This window comes from Haemaphysalis longicornis, unplaced genomic scaffold (assembly GCF_048455015.1).
Source record: "Haemaphysalis longicornis isolate Haplotype H1 unplaced genomic scaffold, Haemaphysalis longicornis Haplotype H1 scaffold_7, whole genome shotgun sequence".
NCBI classification, from domain to species: Eukaryota; Metazoa; Arthropoda; class Arachnida; order Ixodida; family Ixodidae; genus Haemaphysalis; species Haemaphysalis longicornis.
In genome coordinates, this window is record NW_027526422.1 from 24,529,680 (window position 1) to 24,548,253 (window position 18,574).

General features: G+C 48.2%; 1 protein-coding gene across 3 annotated transcripts in view; it reads right to left on the reverse strand.

Moving 5' to 3' along the window:
- LOC144144820 (monocarboxylate transporter 5-like) overlaps positions 1-18,574 on the reverse strand; it is an 80,188-nt gene that overhangs the window by 25,605 nt on the left and 36,009 nt on the right. For all 3 annotated transcript variants that reach the window (XM_077676326.1, XM_077676327.1, XM_077676325.1), the window contains exons 2-5: positions 16,681-16,785; positions 7,838-8,087; positions 6,290-6,433; positions 5,187-6,191 (exon numbers count right to left, since the gene is read on the reverse strand). In XM_077676326.1, the coding sequence (XP_077532452.1) occupies positions 5,187-6,191; positions 6,290-6,433; positions 7,838-8,060 (1,372 nt within the window). In that variant the 5' untranslated portion in view covers positions 8,061-8,087; positions 16,681-16,785. The remainder of the gene's footprint in view (positions 1-5,186; positions 6,192-6,289; positions 6,434-7,837; positions 8,088-16,680; positions 16,786-18,574) is intronic.

The window sequence follows — 18,574 nt, forward strand, 5'->3', positions numbered from 1 at the left end:
CAAACCGGTCTATGGAGAAATGAACAAGTTTTTTGACAGAACGCTATCGGTCCCATTAGGAATGTTGTTGCTTCGAAAATCATGTTTCCTTGCAAGAAGTATCAGAAGCAACATCATCCAGCCACCGGCGAAACCAGAATAGAAGTTTTTTGCTTCTCTGTGATCCTTTCGATATTCTGTCGAACCGCACAGCACTGAGGTCTTCGGGCACTGCGGGACGCATGTATGACTGGATGTTTGATTACCTTTCTGATAACCCGCCGCGGTGGCTCAGTGGCTAAGGCGTTGTGCTGCTGAGCACAAGGACGCGGGCTCGATTCCGGCCTCGGCGGCCGATTTCTGATGGAGGCGAAAAGCAAAAATGCCCGTGTGTACGAGATTTCGGCGCACGTTAACGATCCCCAGGTGGTCAAAATTAATCCGAAGCCTTCTACTACGGCGCGCCTCATCGCCTGCGTTGCGTCGGCGCGTTAAAACCCTACAATCAATCAACCTTTCTGACAGGGGCATCTACATGTGTGTAGCAGATGGTGGGACATCCCCGCATAACGTGACCTGCGGTGTCCTTCAGGGCATCGTACTGACCCAATTCTCTTTAACATCTCCCTGATCGGCTTTGACAGGTGTCTGCCGCAGTTAGCGGAAATCTCCATGTACGCAGATGATATCTGCGTGTCGTGCCCTGGCCGTAACAGGTGTGTGCTACTCGCGAGGCTTCAGCGTGCATTAAGTTCGATTGCAAAATTTCTCGGTACACGCGGCCTTGAAATATCACCGACCAAATGCGCGTAACTTTGCCTTCTGTTGTGACGCTGATTCCCCGAAAACCTGCTTTTCACCCTCCGTCATCGACTTGCCACGAACCGGCGTATTCACAGTGGCGACTTTGCGCCTACTTGAACTATGCGCCTTTCAGCGACCTCGTGGCTTCTCAAAGCGCCAACCGGCCAGCGGCGGTGCTAACAAAAGCAATGCTGGGAGCCCTGCACAACAAGCCTCGGCGGCGTGCCCGCGCCTCATTGTCATGCCCTCTTGTGGCGTGTTGTCTTCAATAAGCCACTCGAAGAATATTTCCACCGAGGGATGCAAGGCGTCTTCGTGGTAGTGCAACATCGCCAGGACAAAGGAGGGCTCTGACCACGGCGAATTGCCACGGCGGGAGCAACCTGGCGCTCACCTGCCCAGGAGAGGACTGGTCTCGTGCGTGTGCGCGTGTGTTTTGCGTGGTGGCGCTCCTATCAGTGCCATGACCTCCGTGATTGGTGCCTCCTGACGTCAGCCGGAGAAAAAGGGTGAAGGGGAAGGGACCCAACGTGCCTATTTAATCTAGCGCGCGCAGGAGCACACTGCCCGCTCTCATACCAAGATGTAATACTTGTATATAAAGTTTTCTTCTTCGTCAACTTGCCCGTCATGACTGCCCCGGTACTTCACCAACCTCGGCCCCACATCGACCACGCTACCATGGTTCCCAACAGTGGAGTCAGCCCCTGGCTTCCCAACACTTCACAAAGCGGGGTGTCGACAAATACCAGACCAGCTAACAGCCGCAGGCGTACCAATACATAACGTCAACTATCACCAGTTTCCGGGTGTCCCCTTCGACCGCCATGTGACATGGACACCGCACATCCGCAGCCTGAAAGAGGCACTAGCATCACTACGCGCATTTTCAGCATGTTTTCGAACCGCACTAACAAATGCTACGTCAGCTCTCTTTGAGGGCGCCCTTCCTGAAGGCCTGCTTCGATACTCCCTCCAAGCCCTCCCTCACTGCTCTTTCCAAAGGGAATTTTAGAGTCCTAGAGGGATTGCAAATTAAAATACTACGATTCTGTCTTGAGAGAGAGAGAGAGAGAGAGAGAGAGAGAGAGAGAGAGAGAGAGAGAGAGAGAGAGAGAGAGAGAGAGAGAGAGAGAGAGAGACGAGAGAGAGAGAGAGAGAGAGAGAGAGACGTTATTCGAGCTTTCTAAAGTGGGAGTGGTTCCCTAGCCCGGGAATCCATGAGGTGAGCAGAGAGCCGTCGCTCTGGATGCCAGGAGCTGCTGTACGTCCAGATGGTCGCTGGATGTTCCGAACACTATACCTCCCCAATCATGACAATCACGTCATATAAGATGGCTTGCGACCACTGCTTTGCAGGTAATGGGAACTACTTCGCACGCGACTGCGTGTTGTGGCGAGGCAGCCTGGACATCCTCTAGCTGCCTGTCTATGTCTCCGAGGTGCACAAGGATCTCAGTACAAGCTATCAGGCTCCAGCCTCTTCTACTGACACTTCCTGGATGATCCCTCCAATAGAGATTACCACCAGTGTGGTTGGCTTCATGCAGAAGGCGCACATACCGGCCCCGTCTCTATAAAGTGTTTTTTTTTTTTTGCCTTGGAGGAAATAACTGTAGAGTCCATACTCACGCGCACACTGACGGCTCAGTGACAGCTACATCGTCGGCGATAGAGATCTTGATCCCTTTGTCGAACGCTACCATCTGCGTCCCACTTAGCCACAAAACATCTAGGACAGCTCCTGAGCCGGCCGGACTGCGTGCTGCTTTGCATTATACAGGGTGATCAAAATTAAGTCGACAGGTTTTTTTCTTTTAAATTAGGCGCTTAGATTTACGCGAACACCACCTCTGCAGTTAAGTTACGCGCCCAGGGTGACATAGAATTAGGTGGTAATTATTGATGTCGGCGGCCTAATTAATTAAATTGAAAAATTAACTTTTTAGTGGCTGCATTAAGCAGGCATGTTTGTATTGAAAAGTTAGACCCAATGGTGTTTCTAGGCAGTTAAATTTGGCAGAATTATTCTAGCGCATCCGCACTCCGAGATATTGAAGTGCGAGGTTTAATTGCCGTTCGCATGATTACGCATGCTAAACCGCGAAAACCGGCGCCAACCTCCTCCCTTTTGTTCTGCGTTTCGATAGCGGCTCTACGTAATGCAGATCGCGACAACGTCATCCAATACTGAAAGGGGGCCAGTTATCGCTTTTACCTAGGCCTCCAGCCCTTTGTCAAACTAAACACCGTACTCAGCAGGCACGCCACAAAAGGGAGGAGCTTTCCGCCGCTCCTCATTGTCTTGCATGCGTAATCATGCGAACGGCAGTCGAACTTCGCAATTCTATATCTTGGAGTACGGATGCGCTAGAAGAATTCTGCCAAATGAAGCTGCGTAGAAACACGATTCCATCCAACTTTTCCACACAAACATGTCTGCTTACTGCAGCCACTAAAAAGTTAATTATTAAATTTTAGCTAATTAAGCCAATTACATAAATCTCATTATATATGTCCCCCTGGGCGCATAACCTCACTGCAAAGGTGATCTCAACGTACATCTAAGCGCGTATTTTAAAAAAAACTGTCCACTTAACTTTGATCTCCCTGTATTTAAAGCATCCATCCAATCAGTGGGCTGCCTTCATAGACTCCCGGCGAGTACTCAACCGCTTAACATCGCTACCCAAAGAACAAATTAATTTCTTGCACCTCCAAGCAATACAAAGGGGGGCACAGCGTGGAAGGGCCATGGCTGCCTGCACGCTGCGGAGTCGTCGGAAACTTCGCAGCTGACGAAGCGGCCTCTTCTGCCCACAGCCTGAGTATATAAAGCAGTGTCAATCTTATTCCAGAAAAAAGATTCAGCCATACTCGTACCCTCGGTCGCATTGAGAACGGGGCCGCATATTTGTGCTGAAGTAAGGCAGCAGTATGCACTGGCACCTCTATACCTAATCGACTCCGAATGCACCTTCAGGATGCTATCTGGGCTTATCAAGCATTAAGGCCCGCCGCGGGGGCTCAGTGGCTAAGGCGTTCTGCTGCTGAGCACGAGGTCGTGGGTTCGATTCCCGGCCGCGGCGGCCGCTTTTCTGATGGAGGCGAAAAGCAAGAATGCCCGTGTGTTCGAGATTTCGGCGCACGTTAAAGATCCCCAGGTGGTCAAAATTAATCCGGAGCCCTCCACTACGGCATGCCTCCTCATCGTCTGCGTTGCGTCGGCGCGTTAAACCTAGTCAATCAATCAAGCGTTAAGAGGCATCTTACATCAACTGTGGTTGTATGTGGCTTTCACTGGGCATTACCTGTTCAAAATCCAGCTGGCACCTTCACCACCTTGCTCCACATGTCACACGCTAATATGTGTGCGCGCATTTAATATGTGTACGCGCTCGAAGTACATTGTTTCCAGGTAGACCCTCATATCATCTTTGTGCAGGCCGCCTGATGCGGGCGTTGAGCTGAGCGATGAATTGGGTACTTGGTCGGACCCTGCAGTCAGGCTGCACTGGCAGCCAAAGCTCGTTTGCTATTACCACGGAGCGCAGGACTGGACGGAGTATTGTGAAAGACTTTGTTGTGTATGTCAATAGAAATGTGACAAGAAAAAAATCTAGTGCTTCTATAGGGCTGTAAGGCGCAAACTCCCAGTATATGGAGGCTGCGCGCGTTGAGATCGGGGTCAGGACTTTTGAATCGGGTGTCCCACTCGATTAAATTCGAAACGCTTTTTATTGGCGCTTATGCAGGCGCGCTGGAGGAGTGTACGCTTTGTACGCTTTAGTAAGCGGGAGAAGGGGTCCCATCGGCATCATCCTTCTCTCGTCTTTTCCGAAATCTGAAAGGCGCCCCAGAAATGATTTCATCTTCACTGGGTCCTAGTCGATGATGATGATGAGCATCAAGATGATGATGATGATGACGATGTTCCTTGGTAAATTGCACATACCCTACAAGGGGATTAGCGAAACACCAGGGGTATGAAAAATTATCTTATTTATTTATTTAGTTGTAAGTAGGAAATTTAGAGCGATTGAAAATCCTTGCTGTTATCCACTTTGTTCCTTTCTTTTTTTCTTATGCAGAATGCACCATATAATATATGCTCCATTCTGCGTGCAACGATAATTATTTGTATATATCACAGTTGCAAGAAGGTCAATAGCAACAACCCGTGGCCTTTAAGTGTGACCACATTTCACACGTAGTTCACCAATGAACGCGCTTACCGTAGCACCGAAATGATTCGAGCTCGACCAATACGAATTCACGACTTCGTCCCAACGCAGTCATATACCCATCTACGCCGTCTCCGCATAACTCCAGCTCTAATTCGTTCGAACGAACGTCATGCCTCAGTGCTTAGTAGGCTGAGGAGACAAGCGAAGCCTTCTTACCAACGACTGGAGGCCTGGTTAGTATCACAAGTCCAGTGACGAACATGGCGCCTCCGAACATGATGGCGAGCGACTCGTTCTTGAAGTCGTGCTGCAGCAGGGGCGAAATGATGCCGATGTTGAGGCCCGTGCCGCAACCGAAGAGAAGAGATGAGAAAATGAGCGGCACCAGCGACCTGGAGGTCCTCACAGCCTGAGCACCAGCGACACTGGCCACGAAGCCCAAAAACTTGGAGCCCTCGATAGGCAGGTACTTGCGGTCCACTATCCAGCCGCTGGTCACACGGAAGATCAGGTCGGCCGTTGAGTACGCGTGCAGTAGATAGACGGAGTTCTCGACGCTCAGTCCCTTGTCGACGGCCATGTCGGCGTAGACCATGAAGTACGTCGACATGGTGTACACTTCAAGCGCGTACGACAACGAGTCCACGTAAAACTTCCAACTCAGTAGCGCACGCGCTGTGCTCTTCCACAGCAACTTGCTCTTCTCGCGAACTCCCTGAAGACCTCGTGGCACGTCACGTATTGCGAAGCCGTCGGGGCTAGCGGCAGGAACCTTGCCGTCCGCCACGTCGCCGGCAGTCTGTGCGACTTCCTTCACCGGGGAAACGTCCCGCGTCGTTCGTTCCAGCATCTCCGTTGTTTCCGGAGCTTCCGAAGATACCTGTATCTGGCGCTTGGTGACGCTATCATCGTAGGTCTTGGCCTTATCAATAGCATCACTCTTGGCGGTGCCCCGAACCTCGGGCTGTCGCTTCGCCTTGGCCCACGGAGGCGTCTTGATGACGATGCAGGCTGGCAGGGCGTTGAGGCAGAGGGCACCGACAAGTAGGAAGAGTTCCGGAGTCCCGTATGTGACACGGAAGTAGTTCGCCAGCTGAGGTATGAAGTAGACATTGTAGCACTGGGAAGACCACGCGATCCCGGCTGCAGTGGCGCGCCATTTCTTGAAATACAGCGAGGGCAACACGTTCACGACGACAAAGATGCCCGACGTGGCCCCTCCTGGAAGCGCAAGGTCGGGAGGGATTCGTGTAAGTCAAAAATGTTTTCGCAACAGCGGCCGGCGGCGGAAATGTATCGCGCATCACTTCAGAACGTACCGTGAATGACGCCGAAGAAGAAGTTGATGAAGTCCATGTTTGGGGCGAAGTAGCAGACCATCATGGACGTCGATGTAAGTATTACGCTTCCCAGGGCCACGGACTCGTACGAACACACCTCGCACAGGTAGCCTCCCAGAAGCGCTGAACAGCGCAAAGGCACAAACAAACGAAAAAAGAATAAAAAGTCGCATAGCTTCTAACTAAACCAAGCACAGGTGCTTGAAGTTACGACAACATTGCCTAAAAAGAAAATCCAGGATAGTTTTGTGGGCTTTGGAAGTCTATACATTGCTTGCTAGCTGTTCTCCATATTATTTTTTCGCCTGTGCATTTTTAGTGATCCGAGGGAAGATTTCGAACTTACGCGTCGACTTATTTTCTTTCCGTCCTCTACACAGCCTGTATCATGTAAAGGGAACCAAAAGATAGATATGTCACAATTATCTCAATTACACATTAAACGCTTCGATCAACAGTTCATTCCTTCAGGGAGGGGAAAACTGTTTCCCCGCATTTACACGCCCATATTGCCGCGAACCATGCTTTGGGTTTGTTTATTTATGTTTTGCTTTTACCGCCCGCCGGGCTGTGTTACCTGTGCGCCAAGTGAAGCGCGTGTTCCGTTCTTTATTTTTATGCCGCATGTGTTGTCTACTTTGATAGGGAGAGCGTTTCGTGTCACCAGCCTGGAATGATCTTCTTTGATCTAAAGTGTTCTGGGTGTGATTCGACAGTTCGAGAAGCACTCGCACTGAAAGATAAATGCCCGCAGAGCAGACGCCGCGGTATTTGATTCGCCGACACCAGTCTGCGCGCGTCACTTTGTTGACTGCTGGTTCGCCGCCTGTGTATTCTTTGAGTTGTTATGGGAGCACAAGTTTGCTCCAATAAACTTGCTTTTCCTTCAAGACAGCTGCGTCGTCTTTGGCTACGTGACATCTGGGACGGTATTCTCGTGTTTTTTTCCGTTTTGTGCCCACTCCAAAAATGTCCGTTTTGAGCAAGCCCTGATTGGCTAAAAGCGAACACTCGCACGTGACGCCATGCAAACACGGCGGAGCTATGAGCCGCGACTTTTCGGAGCAGACGATTTTTCGTCGCCTTTTTGTTGCTTCGCTGGCGGAACAATAAACACATAAAAATAGTTTTAAATACGTTTAGTCATTTAAAACGTGTTTACAAGAACAGTTGCTCAAACGTCAACCCAAAGCCCGCCTGCAACTGGAAGTATGTCAGAATGAAACGGATGCAAAACGGACGTTTTCAAAACGGACAAACACGAGAGTACCTCTTCTGGTGAAGGTGCTGGGTACGTACTCTTTATGATCCCTACGAGCGACGGGCAGCGCCATGCTTAGCTGCGGACCTCCTCAACAAGACCGCAGCTCCCCGGGAGGCGTTGCAGCTCAGTAATATATATATAAATATTTCGAATGACAATTTTTCACGCAAAACAGCTCTGTCGTGTGGTTTGTGGGATCAAGCCAGCTTCGTTTTGTTCGCGACGGTTGAAGTGCGGCTGAAGATGAGAGGCCGGCTACTCACACATCGAAGAGAGGACGGTCATGTGTATGGTGATGGGCAGCGACGCCTCCTCGCGGCTGGTGCGGAAGTGCTCGACGAGGCCGACGTAGATGACTCCCGCCGCCCGCACGCTCACCGTGCACATCATCATGCACCAGCTCAGGAAGGCCAGCACCACCCAGCTGCGGGGGGAGTCAAAACCCCCCGACGCCTTGGCCCCGGGCGCAGCCGACGACGACGCCATCCCCAGGCCGAGACTGGCAACGCTAACCTATGATGAGCAAGTCGGGAGAGAGAGAGAGAAAGAGAGAGAGAGAGAGAGAGAGAGAGAGAGAGAGAGAGAGAGAGAGAGAGAGAGAGAGAGAGAGAGAGAGAGAGAGAGAGAGAGAGAGAGAGAGAGAGAATAAAAGCACTTCAGTTAGCCACGGTTTCAAGAAGAGCACGTGTATGTCGCAGTGACGCTAAAATGCCCTATAATTTCGATTCAACACCCGCCCAACAACCAATGCGTCCCAAGCATTTCGATTAATTTTCATTGAGACGAGAGACTGCGGCAATTTAAGGGACAACTAATGTAGCCAAATACTACGTAGCGGTTCATGCACATGCTTTCGACTTACCAGGGTCTTGCGAAGCAGAGGAGCTTATTACCCGCTTAATAGTAGCAAAATTAAATTTCACACCAAAAGCACCCCTGAATGAGCGTCAGAGGCGCGAAATATAAAAATTGGGCACTAGCCAGTATTGCAATCCCCTTCCAGCTGGACTTTACAAGGGGAAATCTAACCGTGTTGTGGCTCGGATGACGGCACCAACTGTCTCGGTTGAACGGGCAAGCATACGACAATTATAGTGTTTTCATTAAAATTAAAGCAGGTTTCTCACATAATATACAACCATTTCCTTTTCTGTCAAAAAGATGACATGTTGGTATTTATGCTCTGCTATTGCTTGTGCAAGTCTGAATGTCACGCAATACCCCACCCCCCCCCCCCCCCTTTTTGTTTTAAATCAAGCCCCGTACGAAGTCCACCAGCAAATGTAGACGCAAATACCGGAACATAGCGCCGCATTTTGCTCGTTGTTTTACCGTGAAGCTTTATGCGGCTTAGCAGTCGGGATTTTTTTTTTTTTTTTTTTTGTCGTGGTCTTTCCTCAGAATTCACTTTGCGGCAAAGCCAACTTTCTCGTGAATGCTCTGAATCTAATGCATACATCGTAGAAAACCATACCGAAATTGCCCGATAAGGCGACTCTATAGAGTCGCCTTAATGAAACACGGCGTAATGTTATACCATTAGGCCGGGTTTCACTCACATGTCCTGAGTAGTCCGGGAGTTGTAAACAATTCCGAACGCTTGTCTGTTGTCAGTAAATAAGCTTCTACGGGGAGGAGTATGGTTATAGGAAACGGCTCTAACTATTCTTATATTGGAACTACAGTCAAAACTCGATGGAACGAACCCCGATCTTACGAAATTTCCGATCTAACGAACATCTTCGAAGTTCCCCGCAGGTGCCTATACGGCTCAATGCTTGTATGAGCTCGAATTAACGAAACATATTTAGCGCCATTCCCGGTTTAACGTAGTGTTTATAGAAAAAGACAAGCCCCTCAACACGAAAAAGAAGAAGAATACCGTCTTGTTCCTGGGAACAGCTTCGTCGGCTCGACGTGGTGGCAGCAGATCTGAGCTTGCACGACCATCTGAGCACCGACGCAGACATCGACACGACGGAGGTTTTGAATGATGAAGAAACCGTATAGTTAATTTCCGGCCCACAAGAGGTGTCAGAGGTAGCTGCCGACTCAGATTTCTAGAGCTCCAGTCCCCGTTCCAGACGAGGTGATGGACTGGACGCTATTAACTTGGTCAGGTACTTTGCTAGGGCTGACGAAGGAACCGAGGACGCGTTGAACGCGCTTACAAAACGTCTGTCCGCCCAATGCTAACGAAGGGAACGCAGGCGAAAATCACAGGCATTTTGCCAGAAAGTAAATTCGTTTCCCCCAGAACACCTACCGTTTCATTGTTGTTATTTTCACCGCGGCCTTTTAAAGCATTGCTAAATTATGGGCAGGCGAGCGCCGCAGCCGCCGCAATTACGATGGCATGATAACCTCTGGGATGCTCTTCCTTTTAGACGTCGAATTTGTGGAATCAACTGCTTGTGCATTTATAGCCCCGATTTTACGAAATTCTCCATTTAAAGAAATATTTCGCGGTTTCCGGTGACTTCGTTAGGTCGAGTTTTCACTGCATATCGAAATACATTATATGACGTCGAACTACCCAAATGACTACATAACCGTGGGAAGTTTCATCTCGGCCGCTACAATGGATACCTATCCGTCGCAGTTTTAGTACAGATCATATAAAACTGTTGCTTCTAAACTATTCCTGCAGCATCACAAAGTTGTCGTGGGACGGGCAGTCCCATGTTTGTAGGTTTGTCTGCAAGGCCTAAACTGCACTCCTCTCAGGTTTCTCATCTTGAAGGTGGAAGCCCTCTCACAACAGGGACAGAAGGTAGAAAACAGAGACGACACGGCGCTACCTTTCTACCTTTTGTCCCTGTTGTGCGAGCGCTTCCACCTTCAAGATGAACAGCTGCCAACTAGCCCAATTGTCCGTTCTACTACTCTCAAGTTTCGTTAAAACTATTGATTTAGAGGAATGCCAAAGACACTCGTGCCTTTTTCCTTGCACAAATTGAGACAGCGGCCCAGTACGGTCGCCCATAAAGCGTTGCAAAATTGCTGTCAAATTGCTGTCAAAAACGCATTTTTAATTTATTTTATGACACGATTTTCGCATGTATTTTTAGATTGATTGATTGAAAACAGGTTTATTCCATTTTGTTTTAAGAGCTTGGCTATCCAATCGTGTGAGCAGGGCTGTGTTCCAACCAGTGTTTTTAATCGAGTTCCGTTCAAGCCTCCCAGGAAATGTAGGGGAAAATGCCGGAGCATTGCGGCTAATTTTGGCCGCTGTTTTCAGCTTCCGAGGCAACGTGCGCCCTCTGGAACGCTGCCTCTGTGCGCCCGTGCGACGCGCAAAAAGCTCGGTATTGACAACAACCCTCAGGGTCGCAGCCCGCTTCGCTTCGTTGCTTGAAGCTGAAGCGACGAGGTCAGGAACGACGGCGCGTTGTAGCGCCTCTGTTGTAGGTGATCATTTGTAGGTGTAGGATGTAGGCGAAGCTGTTGTAGGTGATCATTGACTGACCCAAAGTTGAGTTGTAGTATGGTTGGGGTGTCGGGGTTGACGTCGGCAGCATGGCATTTCAGTGACCTTATCTTGAGCAAGGACAAGTGAGCTCGTCGTTTTGGTCGACGTTTTCATACGCCACTCTGCAAGCGCGACTTCTCGTCCCTAGCGGATGCTTTGATTGATTGATTGATTGATTGATTGATTGATTGATTGATTGATTGATTGATTGATTGATTGGTTGGTTGGTTGGTTGATTGATTGATTGATTGATTGATTGATTGATTGATTGATTGATTGATTGATTGATTGATTGATTGATTGATTGATTGATTGATTGATTGTGGGGTTTAACGCGCCGACGCTTCACAGGCGATGAGGCGCACCGTAGTGGAGGGCTCCGGATTAATTTTGACCACCTGTGTATCTTTGACGTGCGCCGAAACTAGCGGATGCTTTGCACGCCGAGCCTCTCGAAGCGCGGCCTCTGCTTCGGCATTGCAAAATATCTGCATAGGCCGAGTCAAGTGGAATCAGTTCTCAACGACAACAGCTTAGACATTCAAGTCGCGGCTCTTCTACGGGACAGAACGCATGCGCACGACGACACGAGCACGAACGAACGGGGGGCGTACTCCTATGACGTGTCTTTCTTGTTTCGAGGAAGTGTTGCTACGATGCGGCGAACGCTGGAGTTTTTTAGTAGAGCTTTCTACCTCTACCAGCCAACGGTTCTTTCGTGGCGTGCGGATCAAGAAACTCCCAACGCGGCTGGGGAGACGTACGGCGCTTTTCACTCACGGAGCACAGTATAGATGGCGCGGTGGTAGGGCGCTATTACCCAGCGTTCCCCGTGCTCACCCCGGCGGGCGCGTCGGCGGGACCCTCCCGCCGGCTTTGTCGTCTGCTTTAGCAACGGTGTTGGGCCTGTTTTGGCACAGCTTCGCGCCCATTGCGGGCTTACTTCGCACAGCTTGATTATCTTGCTCGACAGCACCGCCTGGGTAACCCGGACCCGACGGAATTAAGTGGTCGTACGACAGATATACGTTAAAGATTGGTTTGCAGGGCTGGAAAACAAAATGTAGAGACCACTTACAGACATCTGGCCACTAGAGAAATGCCACCTTTTGCGCACTGCTTGTAACAAATGGGACTGCGTTTTCTAAATTGCTGAATACCAATTCGGTTTTGTTTTAACAGGCATTACAAAAGACGACTGGAGAAACTGGCTCTGATAAATAGCGATTATAAAATTTCCGTCAGCTTTCTCACAATTCTCAAACTTGCGAAACTATTTAGTTTAAATCTGTGTAAATGGGAATCACTAAGCCCACATGCCGGATTGTTTCGGTGTCTGCGCTTGTGTCGCGCGGAGGTGCAGCCCTGAGCTAGCGCGTCAGGGTGGCTAGGTTCCGCTGTCTCACCCTTCGAAACACGCTCCTCTCCGTTGTCTTTCTTCCAACGCACGGCCGGGCTACAGCGGCGGCGTCCGCCGCTCGAGTCCTGCCGTGGTCGACGCTGCTGCGTTCGGGACGGCGCCCCCGCGAATCCCAGGTAGCGGCTGGCAGAATCTCTGGTTTCACTTTTTCTAGAGCCACGTGTGTGAATTCAAGGGACGTCGCATGTGGAATTGTTGTGGGGGTCGTTCACAGCTTTGGTTTCCAACCACCTTAACAGCGTGAATTGGAGCCATTTTTTTTTTTTTTGTGGCCAAAGTTGGCCGATCTCCCTAAGTATAGGTATGCTGAGCTTGACGAACGTGCGCACGAAGCACGCGTGCACAAACGCTCTGCATTTTCTTGATATTTTTAACTGCGGACACCATACGCAAACGATTTGCTCAGCAGCTTCGCTGTTAAACAGAAAGAAAGAGAAACCTCATTTGGTAAATTCCTGTGCTGATTTGGGTTGCTTGAGCTATCGATCGTCCCTTTAATAGATACACAGGTTGATAAAGGGACAGGGGAAGCTTAAATGCGGGCGACATGAGTTTTCCAGTACTCTTTTAACAAGAATTGAGGGGCAATGAGCCATTGTTCCCGCGTGTTTTGGTACTTTTGAAGATGAGAGTGGTGTTGGGACATTGGCCACCAGAGTGGGTGCAACGTCCCATGTTCTGACAGCTACGAGCAGCATGTTTATGCGGTAGCGGCGGAGCCTAAAAAGCTAATTCCACTGACTCAGCCGTGGGAACTCTGACCTTTGGTAAATCTCATTTACGATACGGTAAACAGGTTGTCCGAACGTGTAGGGGCTCGCGCACAGGATGGCGAGCGTGCAATCGCGGGCTAGTTGAGCCGACCACTACATTTTCAACGAGACAACACAAATGTGCTGTCGACGGAGAGTCTCACATAACCTACTGTGGGTTGACGCCGCACTTGTTGATCCTCGCCCAAAAAATGCGACGCACAAATACTGCGAACTAGAGAAGCAGCTCATACGCACTAGGTGCTCCTGGTAAATATGCCTGTGGTAGTCTAGACCATGGCATGCTTGGTAGACGCGAAAGTAAGAAAAAATGTGACTTTTTTTTTTTTTTGCGATGAACGGATTCCGCACTGCTACCAAGTACCTTGGAGAGTTAACCCATCTTCTAAAGCTCAATTTGTCCGAACACATATCTGACATTCGTGTATCATACCTCCGTAAGCTCTGGTTCCTTAAGCGAAAGTTCAAAAATGTTTTAATAGAAAAAAAATTAAATTAACGCGAGCAACATATGCGTGAGATCTAAGCTAGATTATTCCTCAGCGGTTCGGTGTTCGTTTAGTAAAGGAAATACTCTGCAGATAAAGAAATATCAAAATAAAGCTGTCGGTCTTATTTTCGCGACGTATGAAAGGCATGGCTCGCCAGCCTCCTTGAAGAAATAAAATAGCGTTAAAATGTTAGAATTATGCCAAAACCATTGTCGGCTGGTATTAATGCATCACTACTCGTCAGGTAGGTACATTAAAGTCACGCTCTGCGGCTGCATTAAACCCCTTACAACTAGGGCTACCAATCATACACATACGTCATCATTAGAAACATGGCCATAAAAAGGGATGCCCTCAAAAGCAGATTTTCCCCAGACTGCATCAGAATGGAATTATTGACCCGCCCATGTGTCTACAGCAAATAGTTTTGTAGACGCGTTAGAGTGTCATGTTGTGACTCGATGACATAATCTGTCATATCAGTCTTTTCTTTTTCAGCCACCGACCCACCGGGGTGGTTCAGCGGCTAAAGCGGTGTGCTGCTGAGTCCAAGGACGCGGGGTCAATTCCCGGCCGCGGCGGCCGCTTTCATTGATTTGATTGTAGGGTTCAACGCGCCGACGCAACGCAGGCGATGAGGCGCGCCGTAGTGGAGGGCTCCGGATTAATTTTGACCACCTGGGGATCTTTATCGTGCGCCGAAATCTCGTACACACGGGCGTTTTTGCTTTTCGCCTCCATCAGAAAAGCGGCCGCCGCGGCCGGGAATCGAACCCGCGACCTCGTGCTCAGCAGCGCAACGCCTTAGCCACTGAGCCACCGCGGCGGGTGCGGCCGCTTTCATGATGGGGTCGAAAAGTGGGAACGCCCGTGTGTTCGAAATTTCGGCGGAAGTTATAAAACCCAAGATGGTTAAAATTAATCGGAACTACGGCGCGCCTCCTCGCCTGTGTAGCGTTGGCGTGTTAAGCCTCATAATAAATAATGTTTTTTAAATGTCTGTAGTAGAATCCAGTGACTGTCCTTGTACCTAGTATCTCCTTTTGTGTAGCGTGCTTTTCACTGATTTCCTGAACATTATGAACCAACAGGCCCAGACTTTCAGTTTACTCAATAATTAGGGCATTCTATGTTTTCCATGTGTTAATTGATGTTTTGGCTGGGTTCTCACTTGTTTCGTTTGCCTTGTTCTTATTTTAGATGAAGCCCATCCTGCTGGGGTCAAAATTTCTACCTGCAGTATCTGTAAATACCAAAAATACTACGTTTATGAGAAAATCTGACGCTCCCTTTCACTGAAACATCTGTACAGGCAAGGGTTCATGAGAGTAAGAGATACGGGTTTTTAATAACTCCCGCGGAGGTATTCCAACCCGTTATCTTTTTAACCTTCCCATCGCGGACCCACAGTTGTTTCCATTTTGATTTTTTTTTATTAGTTCTTTTTACGTCGACCCAAGCTGATGCTTCGAAATGACGGAACGCAGAACGAGCTGTCATTTGCGTCCTTCATATGGTTCGGTTACGGCGCAGGAAATAAGGTCAAAAATAAAACATATTCGAACAAGTTACCCCCCGCTGGCGTCAGGAGGAGGGGTTTAAAATACAAACTGACACCTAAACAGTTAATTGAGGCAGAAATTTTGTGAAGTCAGTGAAGCTAAAACGAAAAAACCGCGGATGACAGCGGCTGGGCAGCCAAAATAGGTACCTGTTGGAGATAAGCGGTAAAAACGTGGGCCGCTAAGGTCACGAAACAAATTATGCAATGCAGAGGTGGTTGACAGAATGAACGGATCAGAGGGGACGTACAAACAAACAGTCACTCATTGCAGCAGGTAAAAGCAGTGCTTTATATAGCGAGCCTAGACTCGTATGCTTGAGAACGAGGAGACGCAAACAAATTAATCCGGCGCCCTCCACTACGGCGCGCCTCATCGCCTGTGTTGCGTGGCCGCGTTAAACCTTACAGTCAATCCATTGATCAATCAATCGAGGAGACGTAAACAACAGCGTGCAACCAAAACCGAAAACTAAGAGGTACACATCATTAGAGTGTGGCGGAATTCGGCTAATTTACTGTTAAGCGAAATGTATAAACTTTCGTGATGTCTGACAACTCAAGGATATGAAAAAAAAAGGTCTACATTCAACCCTGCTCACATGATTCGAAAATGAAGCTGCTAAAATACCAATGAAAATGTTATTACGGAATAATTCCCAGACGCGCTTCGAATTCCAATTTGAAAATAATTTATTTACGAGTGTATTGACCGAGCCGCAGTCCCAACGAGTGCAAAAAACATGACGCGATTATTTATAATTCGGGTTCGGGCTATAATTCTTCTGAATTGATAAGCTTAGTGAAACTCGGAAGGACTACAGTTTGATCTTAGCAGATAGGAATATTCCGAATTGCTTCCAAGTGTGCGGTGAACCATCTAATTATTGCAAGTAAATGAAACTCGGCGAAATTATAGAGTCGTTCTAGCGTCCAATTAATTTGATTGTTTTTCAAAGACTATATTAACATTTCTAACATTAGATTAAGGGCTACAGAGCACGCGCGGGAAAGTAGGCTTTGCCGCAAAGCGTATTTTGCTGACAGTTTAGAAACGCAAAAATCCGGAAGCTTAAGCCTGCTTAGGTGTAAAAAGCAATGTTTGGAGTAGTATGGTTTGCTAATTTATAAGATCTTCGAACACTGGTGAAGACAAGCGAGGGGCAAGGAATCCCAAACGAAAAAAAATAGTAGAAATAAAGAGCCTTCAAACATATACCCTCGACTCGCAAGAGCCGGACAGACGAAAATTGTTTCTTTGGTCCAAAAGAAGAAAAGAACGAGAACTCCCCTCAGGAGTTGTTGCTTATCACTACTTTGGGCAACTAGAAAGCCTAGTGGCGACGCCGTTATCGGATGAAAAGAAACAAAAATTGGTGGCGTTACCTGGTTGTGCACTCAAGACTTCAGGGCCACGGCTTCATCTCAGCTGTCCCGTTCGCGTGTAGCAGTGCAGCGTAAGGGAAGAAGACGGCCGCCTCGCCACCAGTTCTGCAAAAGACCGAGTGAAACGTTTCTTCTTTTCCGTGTCGCATCCTGCCCTGAGCGAACGTCGAGCTTGGCGCAAATAGTTTGCGTAAGCAACTGACGCTATCGAGAGGCCTCCTTCAGCCCTGAACCCTTGCACTCCCGTAAACAACGTCGTTCGCTCGTTGACGAAGTTCGCGCATTTCATCTTAACGGCATTTCTCGAATTTCTGGTAAAACAATGACGGTTGACATCGAGTATAAAAGAATTCTGGCATTTTAGCTAGCGTGAAAAAGACAGTAGCATGACGAAAGAACAAACACACCGCAACTTCGCTGGATGTCGCGCCAGTAAACGTCGTCAGTTGCCGTGTCTTTGTCCGTCTTCGCGATTTTTTTTCTTTGCCTTAATTAAAATGTCAAGTTTACTAAGGGCCGTCCAACCGCCGAGAACCACTCCCACCAAGGCTGCAATCCTTGATGCGAGTGCTTCTTCGACCGCTTGAACGTGTTTTATAACGCCGAATGAGGGGAGGTTTGATAGATCATCATCATCGTCGTCGTCGTCGTCGTCGTCATTACGAGCCTATCTACGCCCACTGCAGGGCAAAGGCCTCTCCTATTAACCTCCAATTACCCCGGTCCTGTGCCAACTGCGACCAATTTATCCCCGCAAACTCCCTGATATCATCTGCCCATCCAAATTTTTGCCGCCCTCTGCCACACTTGCCTTCTCTAGGGATCCACTCTGTTACCCTTAATGACCAACGGTTCTCTTGCCTTCGCATTACATGCCCTACCCACGTACATTTCTTCTTCTTAATTTCTACTAATATGTCCTTAACACACGTTTGTTCCCTGACCCACTCCGCTCTCTTCTTGTCCCTAATTAATGTTACAGCTATCATCTTCAGTTCCATTTCTCGGTAAGTCGTCCTCAATTTACGTTGAACCGTCTTAGAGAGCCTCCAAATTTCTGCCCCGTAGGTGAGTACCGGTAAGATGCAGCTGTCATACATTTTCTTCTTCAGGTACAATGGCAGGCTGCTGTTCATTATCTGAGCTTATCGCTCTAATCTTTACCGCATGGTTGGTATCCGGGATCATATATATATATATATATATATATATATATATATATATATATATATATATATATATATATATATATATATATATATATATATATATATATATATATATATATATATATATATATATATATATATATATATACAGGGTGTCCCAGCTATCATGCACCAAGATTAAAAAAAAGAGAAATTGCGTAACTCGAAGAAAACCTAGTGCATAACGTTTGCAGTACTGTGAAGAAGTGGAGAGTATTTTTTTCGTTAATGAAACTTGATTAATTAATTTTAATTAATTATCTAACTCGAAAAATACTGTCCTAATCACTGAAGTGTCAATGAGGCACTTGTAGGTAACCAGGAGGGGCATCTAACTGCGCTATTTTCAGCGACGAACTAATTGCGTACTCATTTATTCTGACTGATAACGGAAACCCGCGAAATATGAAAAATACCACGTGACGACGCTTACGCGCGCATTGTAAAGCAGCGTCCCCAAACAAATCTGATTGAAAGCAACTGCTTAGCGTGTTACACGCCCGAAGAGACAGCGCATCACCTTGATAATAGCATGCATGGAAGGAGCAGCAGCAGCAAGATTCGCGGGACGCGTGTGCAGATAAGGAACAAACTCGGTCGCGATTTCTTCTTTCTTTCTTTTGTCTATTTCATTCTGGCTAACTCAGAGGCAGCCTGTTTGAGGGCGTTGCTTTACGGTGCGCGTG